This window comes from Natator depressus, chromosome 6, assembly GCF_965152275.1.
Source record: "Natator depressus isolate rNatDep1 chromosome 6, rNatDep2.hap1, whole genome shotgun sequence".
NCBI classification, from domain to species: Eukaryota; Metazoa; Chordata; order Testudines; family Cheloniidae; genus Natator; species Natator depressus.
Window position 1 is genome coordinate 8,774,475 of NC_134239.1, and position 16,755 is coordinate 8,791,229.

At 46.4% G+C, this 16,755-nt stretch overlaps 1 protein-coding gene across 1 annotated transcript; it reads right to left on the minus strand.

The window, feature by feature from the left end:
* Nucleotides 1–5,430: 5,430 nt before the first annotated feature.
* Nucleotides 5,431–15,127, minus strand: LOC141988534 (uncharacterized). Its single transcript, XM_074954332.1, is given in 7 exon segments — nucleotides 5,431–6,660; nucleotides 7,240–12,573; nucleotides 12,961–13,074; nucleotides 13,309–13,435; nucleotides 14,001–14,092; nucleotides 14,310–14,369; nucleotides 14,372–15,127. Coding segments are annotated over 6 exon segments (2,190 nt in total). The 5' UTR covers nucleotides 14,610–15,127; the 3' UTR covers nucleotides 5,431–6,660; nucleotides 7,240–11,014.
* Nucleotides 15,128–16,755: the final 1,628 nt, after the last annotated feature.

Genomic DNA, 16,755 nt, shown 5'->3' on the forward strand with positions numbered 1-16,755 from the left:
TAATGGCCAATGGCTCTGCAATCACATCCACCAACTCCTTTAGCACTCTCGGATGCAGCACATCCGGCCCCATGGACTTGTGCTCATCCAGCTTTTCTAAATAGTCCCGAACCACTTCTTTCTCCACAGAGGGCTGGTCACCTTCTCCCCATGTTGTGCTGCCCAGTGCAGTAGTCTGGGAGCTGACCTTGTTTGTGAAGACAGAGGCAAAAAAAGCATTGAGTACATTAGCTTTTTCCACATCCTCTGTCACTGGGTTGCCTCCCTCATTCAGTAAGGGGCCCACACTTTCCTTGACTTTCTTCTTGTTGCTAACATACCTGAAGAAACCCTCTTGTTACTCTTAACATCTCTTGCAAGGTCCCTCACCAAAGGCTCTTAAGCAAAGTAGGCAGTCATTGGATAAGAGGAAAGGTCCTCTCACAGATTAGTAACTGGTTAAAAGATAGAAAATGATAGGAATAAATGGTCAGTTTTAACAGTTGAGAGTTGTTAATAGTGAGGTTCCCCCAAAGATATATACCAGTGCTATTCAACATTTTCATAAATGATTTGGAAAACAAGGTAAACAGTGAGGTGGCAAAGTTTGCAGATGATACTAAGTTACTCAAGATAGTAAAGTCCACGCTGACTGTGAACAGTTACAAAGGGATCTCATAAAACTGGATAACTGGGCAAGAAAATGGAAGATAAACTTCAAGGTCCATCAGTGGCTATTAGCCAACATGGTCAGGGATGCAATCCCCTGTTTTGGATGTCCCTGAATCTCTGACTGCCAGAAGCTAGGCCTTGACATTAGAGGATGGATCACTTGATAAATTGCCCTGTTCTGTTGATTCTCTCTGAAGTATCTGGCACCAGCCACTATTGGAAGACAGGATTCTGGGCTAGATGGATTAGACATTCCCCAGGGTACAATCTGGACCGCTGGGTCCCCTTAACTCTGCAATCTGAGATGCCTTTTACACTGCTTTGCTGGAGAACAGCAACCCCTCCAGGCTCTGCTCACCCACAGCCACTAGCATATAAAATCACTCCCAGCTGAATACATGAATGCTATGCCCAGACACCCACTAATTATATACATGGAGACGCCTGCATATCCCCAGCCCCAGCTTTGGCTCCCCAGAAATGAGTGTCTTATACTGCTCAGTAGACCCCCTGGACAGTATAAGCTCATAGATAGCCTGATATTCCAACAATAGGTAATGTTTATGCACCAGCCTTTGTTATCTCAAGTAGAGGTTTCCCAAACACTTCAATCAAACACACTGGTTTAGATAAAACAATAAAACAAGTTTATTAACTGGAGAAAGATAGATTTTAAGCGATTATAAGTGATAAAGCATAAAGCTCAGAATTGGTCACAAAACAAATAAAATGGTAAAACCACAAACTATTCCTAAACTTTACCAAGCTAAATGAGATTTGAAGCAAACATCTTTCTCACCACAGCAGATGCTGCAGGCAGTTCAGAATTCACAGCTCTCACTTCACAGGCTGGATTTCCTGTTAGCCTGGGACATCTCTCCTTGCTTCAGTGTCTTTAAGATATTCATTAATGTCAAGTAGAGAGAAGGGAGGTGGAGAGGAGAGGAGGAGCGGTGGCCAGAGGCCTTTTTTCCTCCTTCTTATACTCCAAACCTTTGTACTGGAAAAATCCTTGCTGGGTCATGGGGTAGGTCTGTTGCATACGCGAGCTACAAATTGTCCTTCAGATGAATTGTAAATATTTTGTTTTTACCTCCCCCCCCCACCCCCGCTGATGAATGTCTGGTTAAACAGGTAATGACTCTTTAGCATTCTGCTGGTGTGCCAGTGTGTCTTTGTCTCTGGGAAATTAGTTTGTGGGTTTTACCCAAAATTACAACATTTTTCATTAAAAAATATAGCAAAATCTTGTAAATTTACATGTAGTGTTGTTACACACATTTCAACATGATAATAATATTCAGTAAATTGTGAGTTTTCAAATAATACCTCACAAGGCATGCTTTGTACACAATGTATCATAACCACATAAAAGAGGTGAACATGGGGTACAAGCTGTCACAGTGGACCATTGGTCTGATGCAGTAGGCCATTCTTATGTTCATTTGTTCTTATGATCACTGGATACCTCCATTCCCAAGGGAACAGTGTACCCCAGTTTATCAGTTGCACCTTGGGCCACCGGTCTTGTACCACACACAGCTGTTGAGTTCACAGCTGTTGAGTTCAATTATAGTAAAACAAAAGGAATTTTATTTTAAGAAAGAATAGAGATTCAAAGAGAAACAAGCGTAAGTGATGGAATCAAATGGTTACATCCAAAGCAAAATCATAAAATGTGAACTAGGACCTAGCCTTATTAATAGTTACCTTTCCTATGTAATAAAATAGATTCTCACCCCAAAGTTAGGAGCTAGGTCCCAGTCTTTCACAAAGCATCCTGCTCATCAAGGTATCTCCTCAATGAATGGATCCAGACTATCTTTCTCCACCCTGTGATATACTGAATCAGGCCTGGTCTATGTTACAAAATTAAGTCGGCTCAAGCATATTGCTGAGGGGTATGAAAAAATCCACACCGCTGAGCAGTCTAGTTAAGCCAATCAAGCCCTGGTGTAGGCAGCGCTATGGAATTCTACTGTCGACCTAGCTACTGCCTCTCGGGGAGGTGGATTACCTATGCTGATGGGAGAACTCCTCCCGTCAGTGCAGGTAGTGTCTACACAGAAGTGCAGCTGTGTCACTGTAGCATTTTCATTCACAAACAGTGTGATTCCCTCACTGTCATAGAGTTCCTTTTCACTTCCATATGGTTTCAATGTTTATAGTTTGATGGTTTTCCATTGACTTTTCTGGGTTGGTAGAATGGTAGACAACTGAGCACTATATTACATAATCAGCTAACCAGGGAGGGGTGGCAACTCCCTCCCATTTCAGTGGGCCTCCATTGAGACATGTTATTCCCTGGTGACTCACTTTCACTCCAAGACCATAAGGGCACAATTTTCAATATAGTTACACTATTCCTTAAAAATTACCCATATCCACACCTCACAATGACTACGAGTACCAATAAGTTACAAGCTTTCAGTAGAGACCTCACATGCTATCCTTCATAGATAAATACCATGAAAGTGGTGTATTGGGTGCAGGGAGTTTTTCAGGTTTGTTGAGACAGGAATTGCTTGTAAAGAACAGTGACCCTTTTGCGAGTTGGCACCAATGCCTCTGTGTCACATGTACCACGGGAAGAGCCATTGGAGGAGGAGGAAGAAAAAAACCCTCCCCTACTTCCCCCATGCCCACACCCAATATATTATAACATAACCTATATAGGTGCTCATTAACATTTAAACAGCATATGTAACAAATTGAGATTGATATAATATATACTATTTCACCTTAACAGTTAGTAGGGTTACCACATTAAATGAGGTATTACATCCTACATCCACGGCAAAGATTGGCAGTCCTCTAACGATCCACACATCCACAGAAGAGGGGAGGGAAAAGGAACCTAACATGTAGCAAGACCATGTTTCTTCATCATTATCCCCAATAACTATCAGGGTATGTTTACACTACAAAATTAGGTCGAATTTGTAGAAGTCGGTTTTGTAGAAAGTGTTTTTATACAGTTGATTGTGTGTGTCCCCACACAAATGCTCTAACTGCATGTAGTCGGCGGAGTGTGTCCACAGTACCGAGGCAACCGTCAACTTCCAGAGCGTTGCACTGTGGGTGGCTATCCCACAGTTCCCGCAGTCTCCGCCGCCCATTTGAATTCTGGGTAGAAATCCCAGTGCCTGATGGGGCTAAAACATTGTTGCGGGTGGTTCTGGGTACATATCGTCAGGCCCCCGTTCCCTCCCTCCCTCCGTGAAAGCAAGGGCAGACAATCGTTTTGCGCCTTTTTTCTTGAGTTACCTGTACAGACGCCATACCACAGCAAGCATGGAGCCCGTTCAGCTCACCATCACCGTATGTCTCCTGGGTGCTGGCAGACGTGGTAGTGCATTGCTACACAGCAGCAGTTTATTGCCTTTTGGCAGCAGACAGTGCAGTATGACTGGTAGCCGTCATCGACATAGTCCTGGGTGCTCTTTTAACCAGGTGCCTGGGCAAACATGGGAGTGACTTAGCCAGGTCATTTCCCTTTTAAGTTTCGTCTCATGGCAATTGAGTCCTACCGGCAGTGCACTGTCTTTTAACCTCCAGCTAGCAGAAGATGATGGCTAGTCGTCATACTGCACTGTCTTCTGCCGAGCACCCAGGAGATGACGATGGCTAGCGGTCGTACTGCATAGTCTGCTGCCAGCAAGATGTATAAAGGTAGATGAAGTGGCTCAAAACAAGAAATAGACCAGATTTGTTTTATATTCATTTTCTCCTCCCTCCCGCTGTGAAATCAGCGGCCTGCTAAACTCAGTTTTGAGTTCTATCCTTGAGATTTTGAGTTCTATCCTTGAGGGGGCCATTCAGTTTCTCGCAAAGCCACCCCCTTTGTTGATTTTAATTCCCTGTAAGCCATGTCGTCAGTCGCCCCTCCCTCCATCAGGGCAACAGCAGACAATCGTTCCGCACCTTTTTTCTGTGCGGACGCCATACCACGGCAAGCATGGAGCCAGCTCAGACCACTTCGGCAATTAGGAGCCCATTAAACACCACACGCATTATCCAGCAGTATATGCAGCACCAGAACCTGGCAAAGCGATACCGGGCGAGTAGGCGACGTCAGTGCGGTGACGTGAGTGATGAGGACATGGACACAGACTTCTCTCAAAGCATGGGCCCCGGCAATGTGGGCATCATGCTGCTAATGGGGCAGGTTCATGCCGTGGAATGCCAATTCTGGGCTCAGGAAACAAGCACAGACTGGTGGGACCGCATAGTGTTGCATGTCTGGGACGATTCCCAGTGGTTGCGAAACTTTCGCATGCGTAAGGGCACTTTCATGGAACTTTGTGACTTGCTATCCCCTGCCCTGAGGCGCAAGAATACCAAGATGAGAGCAGCCCTCACAGTTGAGAAGCGAGTGGCAATAGCCCTGTGGAACCTTGCAACACCAGACAGCTACCGGTCAGTTGGGAATCAATTTGTAGTGGGCAAATCTACTGTGGGGGCTGCTGTGATGCAAGTAGCCCACGCAATCAAAGATCTGCTGATATCAAGGGTAGTGACCCTGGGAAATGTGCAGGTCATAGTGGATGGCTTTGCTGCAATGGGATTCCCTAACTGTGGTGGGGCCATAGACGGAACCCATATCCCTATCTTGGCACCGGAGCACCAAGCTGGCGAGTACATAAACCGCAAGGGGTACTTTTCAATAGTGCTGCAAGCACTGGTGGATCACAAGGGACGTTTCACCAACATCAACGTGGGATGGCCGGGAAAGGTACATGACGCTCGCATCTTCAGGAACTCTGGTCTGTTTCAAAAGCTGCAGGAAGGGACTTTCTTCCCAGACCAGAAAATAACCGTTGGGGATGTTGAAATGCCTATAGTTATCTTTGGGGACCCAGCCTACCCCTTAATGCCATGGCTCATGAAGTCGTACACAGGCAGCCTGGACAGTAGTCAGGAGCTGTTCAACTACAGGCTGAGCAAGTGCAGAATGGTGGTAGAATGTGCATTTGGACGTTTAAAAACGCGCTGGTGCAGTTTACTGACTCGGTTAGACCTCAGCGAAACCAATATTCCCACTGTTATTACTGCTTGCTGTGTGCTCCACAATATCTGTGAGAGTAAGGGGGAGACATTTATGGCGGAGTGGGAGGTTGAGGCAAATCGCCTGGCTGCTGGTTACGCGCAGCCAGACACCAGGGCGGTTAGAAGAGCACAGGAGGGCGCGGTGCGCATCAGAGAAGCTTTGAAAACCAGTTTCATGACTGGACAGGCTACGGTGTGAAAGTTCTGTTTGTTTCTCCTTGATGAAACCCCCTGCCCCTTGGTTCACTCTGCTTCTCTGTAAGCTGACCACCTTCCCCTCCTCCCTTCGATCACCACTTGCAGAGGCAATAAAGTCATTGTTGCGTCACATTCATGCATTCTTTATTCATTCATCACATAAATAGGGGGATAACTACCAAGGTAGCCCAGGAGGGGTGGTGGAGGAGGGAAGGACAAGGCCACACAGCACTTTAAAAGTTTAAAACTTATTGAATGCCAGCCTTCTGTTGCTTGGGCAATCCTCTGGGGCGGAGTGGCCGGGTGGCCAGAGGCCCCCCCACCACGTTCTTGGGCGTCTGGGTGAGGAGGCTATGGAACTTGGGGAGGAGGGCGGTTGGTTACACAGGGGCTGTAGCGGCGGTCTGTGCTCCTGCTGCCTTTCCTGCAGCTCAACCATACGCTGGAGCATATTGGTTTGATCCTCCAGCAGCCTCAGCATTGAATCCTGCCTCCTCTCATCACACTGCCGCCACCTTTCAGCTTCAGCCCTCTCTTTAGCCCTCCACTTACTCTCTTCAGCCCGCCACCTCTCCTCCCGGTCATTTTGTGCTTTCCTGCACTCTGACATTGTCTGCCTCCACGCATTTGTCTGTGCTCTGTCAGTGTGGGAGGAGAGCATGAGCTCAGAGAACATTTCATCACGAGTGCGTTTCTTTCGCCTTCTAACCTTCACTAGCCTCTGGGAAGGAGAAGATCCTGTGATCCTTGAAACACATGCAGCTGGTGGAGAAAAAAAAAGAGACAGTGGTATTTAAAAAGACACATTTTCTAGAACAATGGCTACACTCTTTCACGGTAAACCTTGCTGTTAACATTACATACACAGCACATGTGCTTTCGTTCCAAGGTCGCATTTTGCCTCCCCCCACCACGTGACTAGCCCCTCCCCCCTCCCCGTGGCTAACAGTGGGGAACATTTCTGTTCAGCCATAGGCAAACAGCCCAGGAGGAACGGGCACCTCTGAATGTTCTCTTAAGAAAAGCATCCTATTTAATCCAGGTGACCATGAATGATATCACTCTCCTGAGGATAACACAGAGAGATAAAGAACGGATGTTGTTTGAACGCCAGCAAACATACACTGCAATGCTTTGTTCTACAATGATTCCCGAGTACGTGCTACTGGCCTGGTGTGGTAAAGTGTCCTACCATGGTGGACGGAATAAGGCTGCCCTCCCCAGAAACCTTTTGCAAAGGCTTTGGGACTACATCCAGGAGAGCCACAAATGCCAGGGCAAATTAATCATTAAACATGCTTGCTTTTAAACCATGTATAGTATTTTAAAAGGTACACTCACCAGAGGTCCCTTCTCCGCCTGGTGGGTCCGGGAGGCAGCCTTGGGTGAGTTCGGGGGATACTGGCTCCAGGTCCAGGGTGAGAAACAGTTCCTGGCTGTCGGGAAAACCGGTTTCTCTGCTTGCTTGCTGTGAGCTATCTACAACTTCATCATCATCATCTTCCTCGTCCCCAAAACCTGCTTCTGTGTTGCCTCCATCTCCATTGAAGGAGTCAAACAACACGGCTGGGGTAGTGGTGGCTGAACCCCCTAAAATGGCCTGCAGCTCATCATAGAAGCGGCATGTTTGGGGCTCTGACCCGGAGCGGCCGTTTGCCTCTCTGGTTTTCTGGTAGGCTTGTTTTACGCGGCATTGCTTCGGGTCCCTGTTATGGCCTCTGTCCTTCATGCCCTGGGAGATTTTGACAAATGTTTTGGCATTTCGAAAACTGGAACGGAGTTCTGATAGCACGGATTCCTCTCCCCATACTGCGATCAGATCCCATACCTCCCGTTCGGTCCATGCTGGAGCTCTTTTGCGATTCTGGGACTCCATCATGGTCACCTCTGCTGATGAGCTCTGCATGGTCACCTCTGCTGATGAGCTCTGGCCAGCGTGGCAAGCTGCAGGTGACCATGCAAACAGGAAATTGAAATTCAAAAGTTTGCGGGCTTTTTCCTGTCTACCTGGCCAGTGTATCTGAGTTGAGAGTGCTGGCCAGAGCGGTCACAATAGAGCACTCTGGGATAGCTCCTGGAGGCCAATACCATCTAATTGCGTCCACAATACCTCAAATTTGACCCGGCAAGGCCGATTTAAGCGCTAATCCCCTTGTCGGGGGTGGAGTAAGAAAATCAATTTTAAGAGCCCTTTAAGTCGAAAAAAAGGGCTTCGTCGTGTGGACGCGTGCAGGGTTAAATTGATTTAACGCTGCTAAATTCGACCTCAACTCCTAGTGTAGACCAGGGCTCAGAGTAAAAACACAATAGATGTAACTTGAATCATTAACAACCAACCATAACCTAAATTGAGGTGATATGGCAAAAGGGATGGAAAATCAAGAGGTGAGGCCAGCTAACAATAATTTACAAAATGGGGTGGGGGGGATAGGAGAGGGAAATAAATCTGCAGAGGAGAGTGAGGCCATTTATACAGATCCAGATTGGGGAAGGGCGTGTTTCAGTGAGAAAGAAGGATTCAGCAAATTGCCGTACAGAGAGCTGCAATTCCCTGCTCATGTCTCACAGGGTAACTGTTAAGCAAAAGCAAGCAGCATGAACCAGCATGTACTGTCCACATCACACAGATGCTCACTATCATAAGATTCAGTCCCAGTCCAAGGGAGGTATAAATTATTATGCATCAAGTAAATGTTTCACCTTCATAGTCCTTCCTAGCAGATGGGGTCATTGGTTTCACTGTGGATCTGGATAATCACATACCACTGGCATTGGTAATTCCAGGTACAGTTTTATAGACCCCTGACTTCTTATATACTCAGTGAGGGAGGCAGAAGTCTTAAAGAAAAAAGCAGCCTCAAAAATTGTTTCCAGTAAAACAGACCAAGCAAAGAATACCTTCCTTCTATCTTAAATACAGACATTGGGGGTGGAGCAGAATAAGGACTAGTCTATGCCTGGAAGTGTAAAAGAGAGGATCAGTCTCCGGGGTACTGATCAGAAGAGAGTCCCTCACAGAGAATCCATACATTTCTTAGCTTCTGTTGCTGTGCCAAAGCTGTGGCATTATCCTTCAGTCTTAGTCTGAAATCTGGCCGGAAATGAAATGTAGTACGTCATCGGCCTTGTATGCTTGTTCATGGCCTTATTGAACTGGGCCCTTCCCCCTGCCACCTGCTGAGTGTAGACAGAACACAATGATGCTCTTGCTGCCCCATTTCAATTCCCAAGCCTTATGCAGGATAACTGTCTGGTGCCACATTTTAAAAACTTCATCATTAAAAAATGAGGAAAGGTCTTGGTCTCACATCTGCTGGGGGCTTTGGGGCTAACAACGGAACGATGCTCCCTCTCAATTTCAAAATCAGTTCCCAAAGGGAGTTTTAAGAATTCTGGGGTAGCCTTATTTAGGAATTTCTAGACCTACCTTTTTTAAAGCCCTCCAGAAAGGCAACCAAATGCAAATTATTATATCTTGATCTGCCTCCTGATAGTCGACTCTCTCCTGTAGGGCTCTAATTCTCTGCATTTGCTGATTTGAGGAGGACTTACTGGCTGTTACAGAGTCCTCCAGTGCAGACATATGGGCCTCAACTTGCCCCACTCTCCTTGAGAGCCTTCATAGGCTTGTTTGATGAGCTGCAGTGGTCTTTTTCACATCAGCAATATCTGCTGACGTTGTTCTTCAGAGATCTACTGAAGCACCTGCAAGGTTTGCTCAGGATTCTATCTGGAGCTTCTTCCTGCATCTCCATCTCTGCCTGACATGGGCTCTCAGATAGCTTTTACTTTTTGCAGGCCTGCTCCATTACTGGAGAAGAGGAGAGGTCCAAACTCTTATCCAGAAATCCCTTAGCAGATGGTGCATTGATATCCACCTAAATTAACTACATTTATAGTAGGATTTCTATTATTTTGAACAGATTCTGTGGGGTATAACAAGGAGCAAGAAGCTTGGAGCTCAGGCAGCATACCTCCCCTGTTGGCTCCCCCTGGAATCCTGTTGTTATTATTAACCATATATTTTGTGAAAGGGAGTTTATTTTTAGCCAATAGTGCTACTAGCCAGCTAGGGTATGTCTACACAGTGAGGAGCTGCCAGCAGCAGCAAGTCTCAGAGTGTGGGTCAACAGACTTGACCTTGAATTACTGTGCTAAAAAGAGCTGTGTAGACATTGCAGCTCGGCCTGGGACCCTAGGCTGATTAGCCAGGTCTCGCCGCTATTTTTAGCACCATAGCGTGAGCTCCTCAAGCCCAAGGGTGTCAACCCGGGCGCTGAGACACACTGAGCCCAAGCTCCAGCCCGAGCTGAAACATCTCACAGCTATTAACGCTGTAGAGTGAGCCCGAGTCTGTTGACCTAGGTTCTGACACTTACTGCTACTTGCTGTGTAGACAGACCCACAGTGGCATGGTAGGCTGCTGTGGGGGTGGAGCATGACTGACTTACTTCTGCTCAGCAGTCACCTTTAATCTTCCCTCATTAAGGGTTTGTCTGCATGGGGAATTTTACAGGCCATATACAACTGTAATTATACATCTCTCACTCCCCATCTGGACATACTTATTCCAGAATAAAAGTGTCCACATGGGAAATTGTACCAGTATAACCAGAGTGGCATAATTATACTGGTAGAACTCCTCATATAGACAAGCCCTAAAAGATACAAAAATACGCACACACGCGTGCAAAAGTATTCCTCCTCGTGCAACATCCCAGTTTTTAAATGATCTGCATCTCCATTACCAGGCACTCTCTGCTCTTGGTTCCTGCCACTGTGCCCTTATGATCAGTCCTCCCACAAGATTCAACTCCATTACCTTGCAATTCCGACTAACCCCCACACCCCGCCAAAGGATCTGTTCCTACCTTCACCAGCTCCTTTCCCCTCCTGAATCTCATATCTGTCATCATAAATAAGCCAATACTTCTCGCCCATCCTTCTTACACCTTGTACTTAAGTGCCCCTCTCCAAGCAAAGAAAGTACCACACCACTGTTTTATATCACATGTGGAGCCCCTACTGCGCTGCTAGAGATAATGTAATCTGAAGTTACACTTGCTCTATTGGGTTTCTTTTTCACATGGAGGTTTACCAAGGGTATAACAAGCTTTCATTTTTGATTGACGCTTTTCCCACATTTGGTACATTTGTGAGGTCTCTCTCCCTGGTGCACTGACTGTTGCTGGGTAACGGTGAATTTCTGATGAAAGCTTTTCCCACATTCAGTTCATTTGTGAGGTCTCTCTTCAAGATGCACTAACTGATGCTGGGAAAGGGTGAACTTCTGACGAAAGCTTTTTTCACAATAAGGACATTTATAGGGCCTCTCCCCAGTATGGATCCTCAGGTGCTTAGTCAGGGTTGATTTCCGCCCAAAGCCTTGCCCACATTCAGTGCATTTATGGGGTTTTTCCCCCGTGTGGGTTCTACAGTGACTGGAAAGGTCCCCTTTCAGCCTGAAGCTTTTGTCACAGTCAGGACACTGATAGGGTTTCTCTCCTGTGTGGATTCTCTGATGCAGAGCAAGGTATGAGCTCTCACTGAACCTTTTCTCACAGCCAGCACAGCTATAGGGTTTCTCCTCTTTGTGCGTCCGTAGGTGTTTACTGAGTATCGACTTCCGTCCAAAGCTCTTCCCACAGTCAGCACATACATAAGGTTTCTCTCCTGTGTGGCTTTTTTGATGCCTTCGGAGGTGTGAGTTCCGGCGGTAGCTTTTCCCACACTCAGCACAGCTGTGTCGTTTCTCATCTGGGTGGATTTTCTGATGCAGGTCAGGGGCTGTGCAGCTACTAAAGCTTCTCTTACTTTTACTTTGTGTATTCAGCTGTGCTCCCACCTTAGTTCCCTGGTGGGCAATGGTGCGGTTCAATTTCTTAGAACTTCCTTCACATACAGCGGATTCACAGTCTTTCCCCCCTGCAGGGTAAGCTCGCTGCTGTCCTCTCCTGCCCCGACTCTTACCAGCATCTGCCAGTTCACATCTCTGAGATGCCTTATGAGTCTCCGCTCCCACTGGCTTTTTCTGTTGAGGATGCTCATCCTTGTTCTCACTCACAATCCCATCATTAAACCCCCTATGCATCTCTTCGTTGTGGATTCTCTGATGCTGAATAAGTCTCTCTCTCAGGATAAAGAGCTGGCCGCACACTGGACACTTATGGGGTCTCTCCAACTTGTGGACTGTGTAACGGTGAAGAACAAGGCTTGTCTTGTGTCTGAAGCTTTTCCCGCATTCATTACATTTATAGGGTCTCTCCTCTGTATGAATTCTCAGATGTATCTGAAGGCACTGTTGTTGAGAAAAGCTTTGGACACATTCATTACACTTGTAGGCACTCTTTTCTGCACAAGTTTGCTGACAATGCTTAACGAGGAGTGAGCATTTATTGAAACTTTCACCAGGTTCAGTACCTGTGTTTGGGCTCTTCCCCGTGCAGGCTGCCTGGTGGGTGCTGGTGTCTTTGGATTTCTCTAAACTTCTTTTGCTATGAGTGGATTTACTCCTGCCTGGAGGGTCTTCCCAGTGCCTCCCTGTCCTGCCCTGACTCTCACTGGCATCTCCCCATTCAAGGCAACAGTGTCTCCCTGAGAACATCCTTTGTGGTTCTGCTCCTGTAGATACTACTTTGGGGGCTTTTTTCTCCTTCTCACTCACCGTCCCAGCACCTGGTGGGAGAGAGAGAGAGAATCCAGATGTGATTCATTGCCTGTGCTGGGTGCAGAGGGGGCAGCAAAGGGATTTGTCACTGATCAGAAAACCTGATGGACAGGAAGCAAATTTCCCTAATATTTCCCTAGAGGAATGAGGAGAGGCCAGTTCTGGCTCAAAGTCCCATCTGAACCTTAAGAAAAAGGCTAGGGGAGGAAAAGGCTTCTGCCAGGGATCAGGCAGGACAAGTGGGAGCCAGGGGTGACTCCTTCCCTGAGGACAGGACACAATAGGGAGTGAGATGAGACAAGACAGAACAGGAGCAGTCCTTCATGGGTTTGCTGGGATCCCAGCTTTTCCCTCAGCCCCAGATGGTTTCCCGGTTGGTGTCACTCATTCCTCACCAGTACTAGTGCCTCTTGGGTTCTCCCTTTCCTTAGAGCCCTGGAGATCTGGGAACCACGGCTCTTCCCCTTGCTCCATCTGGGACAGCACATCTGGTTTAGCAATAGGAAATCCTGTTTATTGGAAAGAGGTACATGCAACACAACTTGTCAAGTATTTGTCGATCACTTAACAACAAAGAACAGCAAAGAAAATCTTGGAATGAAGGGGAAAGACATAATCCATTTAGGTTGTCAAACATTCAGTATCACCTTTTGGCAAGCATATTGTCTGGTGGGAAATGGGCTCTGTTCCTCATAGAAGATTTAGGTCATGTCTACACTATGGGGATAATAGCAACTGCTCACCCAATGAGAGGAGAGTCTCGTAATTCTCCTGCATGACATCTCTGTAGAGTTCCCTCTGCTTTTCATCCAAAAGAGCCCATTCATCTTCAGAGAAGTACACGGCCACCTCCTCAAACGTCACTGGCATCTGAAATGACACGTGTCCTCCACTCAGCACCTGCCTGCTCTGGCCACAATCTCACCACTCAGACACAAGCTGAGCAGCAAAGGGCAAAGCCACCACTGTCAATGCAGCATTCTGGGGGGAGGAACCCCATTTTCCCACTATCCCAACCTCCTTCACACAGCAAGAGATGCCAGACTCAGCCTGCCCTCAAAGCTCCCCATCCCTACAGGGCTCTTAGCCCCAACCCAGGCCACTGAAGCAAGCCCCTGGATCCACAAGGGAGCCCCACTCAGCACATGCTGTTCCTGCGATAGCCTCCCGCTCAGTAACGTGATGAACAGCCAGCGGCAAAGCCTGGCTACCCGGAGGGGCATGAAGTGAGCTATCCAGGATGTGGAAGGAGCTGCACATGCACAAGGCACCTCCCAAAAAAGCGGTGTGGTTATGTTATTGATGGGGAAGAAGGAAAGTTGGAAAGGCTGGTGAACGATGGAGGAGCGGGAGGAGGTGGGAGGAATGAGCGAGGACAGACAAGGAAACAGCCCAGCCCAGCAGGAAGAACAGTGCAGACCATTTCACCACTCACCATAAAGCCAAACCTATGGAGCAAGACCACTATATCCTGGTCTCCTTCATTCCCCTTATCATGAGGAGCAGAAAGATGAGGTCCAGGTAGGTCTAAAGGATGATAAAGATACCGTTAGAGGGATCCACACAGACACAGACACACCTGGACCTCACGACTCTACTAGGAACAGGGAACCACCCACCCTTCACACACCACTAGACAACCAAATGCTGTGCTGATGATTTCATACAGGTTGCCTCAGGGACTCCCCTCCCTACTGTGCTATCCATGCTCCCCAACACCACATGCATCCCACACACAACTTACCTAGTTGCCGTGAATACTGCAGCTTCTCTCTGAGGTCACAGTTCAGCTGTGGTCCTGGTGGTGGAAGCTCTGTAACCTTGCACTGGACAGGGGCTCCATCATCTCAGAAATCCCTTCTCTTCCGATCACACAAACGGAGACCTGGGAAACATATTTGTTTATAGCTCTGTGTGAGGGACAAAGGTATTTACTGGGGGGCAGTGACAAGTAGCTCTCAGATTCCCTACTAAACAGAGTTATTGAAAGCTGATGGGCCTGCCACACACATGAAAGGGGCTCTGTGTCCCCCCACATTTCCATCTTCCAGTTTTCACCAATATTAGTTGGGTTCTGCCCATTGATGACTAGAGCAGAGCCCTCAATTTTGTATTTCTTGCTTGTAGCCTTCTGCCCAGATCAAGCCTTCTTCCTTCCTGTGCGCCTTTATTCTTCCTAGTGAACCCTTTCCGCACTCAGGTGATGTTACCTCAATTCTGCCTTTTATTGGACTGGTCATGGCACCTAGGAATATCAGATCAGAACTGCACTCCTGCAGGTAGTTATTTTTTTGCTTTTTAATGAACATTATTATTATTTATTGGTATTACCCTAGAGCCCAAAAGTCCTAGTCATGGGCCAGGATCCCATTGTATTAGGTGCTGTACAAAGAGAGAGAAAAATGACATTCGATTCCCAAAGAGCTTCCCTTGTAACATAATCTCTCTATATTTGAGGGGCATCACTCAAAGGGGTATCCAATTTTCTCATGAGTCTGAATTAACAGAATTTTATTTAATGGAAACCTTTTTGTTTGAACTTCTCCCATATGCAGATTTAACAGTTCCTCTTACAGGATGTATTTGTCACATTCAGATCTAAAAGGTTTTGACCCTCAAAACTTAAGCAAGACATGTTTTATTTTACATTTCACATCGATCATTTGGACAAGGGTGCGTGTTTGCTAAGCCATCTCTTACTTAGTGAGTAGTAATTTCCAAACCATGCTAGCATAACCAAGGTGTGGAGTAAATCTTTATGAATTCCCTTGATGCTTTTGTCTGAAGACATTGGCCAGAGGGCAGCAATCTTTAATTTCCCATTTCAGCTAGGGAGAAATTTAGATTACACTGACTAGTTTAAAAGCAATGCTGTCTGTCACTCTCACTTACATAGCCTCACAGAGACTGTCAGAAAAGTAACGCTGTCTACACTCCAGAGTCTATGCTGGAGCCAGGATGGCCCCCTAGTGTAGACACAATGTACACTGACAGAAGTTTTTCTGATGGCAAGTGAACACCTCCCCAAACAGCATTAGCTATGCCGTTAGCAGCATTTTTCTTTCGGCATAGCTGTGTTCACACTGGGGGTTTTGTCAGCATAGCCATGTTGCTGAGGGTGTATGGTTTTTCAGCCCTGACTGACATACTGATGCCGGCATAAGTTTTAAGTGGAGACCAGGCCTTAGTTCCTCTTTTAGAGTACAGTAAGCTCTTGGCTGCACACCGAGAAGTATAGCTGGTGCTCTTGCTTTTTCACTGTTTCTTTTGCCTGGAAGATTTTTACCTTAAACTAAACTTTACAGAAGCAATAACTTAAAGGGGTAGTTCTAGTAGATAACCCTAAAATTCCTTGTTGAATCTAATTAATACTCCAATTGTAAGGAGGTTAGACTGACTTTGCATTCACAACTGGAATCGCAAGGTTATACATGCCAAAGATAAAACTTCCTAAGTATAACATAGGATGCTTTAATTTCTCACTTGCATTTCACAGAATCATAGACATGTAGGGCGGGAAGGGGCCTCAAAGGGTCATCCAGTCCAGTCCCCTGCACTGAAGAAGGACCAAATAAACCTCCTAGAACACCCATGACAGGTGTTTGTCCAAACTGTTCTTACAAGCCTATGATGATGGGGATTCCACAACTTCCCATGGAAGATTATTTCACAGCTAAACTACCCTTCTAGCTAGGAAGCTTTTCTTAACAGTATTGGACCCAGGACTGACCCCTGCAGAACCCCACTAGATGCACCCTCCCAGTTTGATAGCAAACCATTGACATTTACTCTGAGTAATTTTTACTCTTTGAATAATTTTTGCATCCACCTTACAGTAATTTCATCCAAACCACATTTCACTCGTTTACACATGATAATGTTATCTGGGACTGTGTCAGAAGCCCAATTAAAACTGAGATATGTCATGTCTAGTGCTTCCCCTTTATCCACTAGGCCAGTAACCTTCAGCCTGCTAAGTGCCATGGCAACAACCAGCATTAAAACTTTTTTAACCTTTTACGAAAGGAACAGAAAAAAAAATAAAAAAACAGTTAAGCCATTTGAAATATAAAGTATTAAGCAAGGCTTTCATTTCAACTGTATCCCTTGTTCCATTTTTCCTTTAGCTGTAGAATGTTTTTAGAAAAGGGGGGAGGAGGAAACTCTGTTCAGAAGTCCTTTGGATGGTG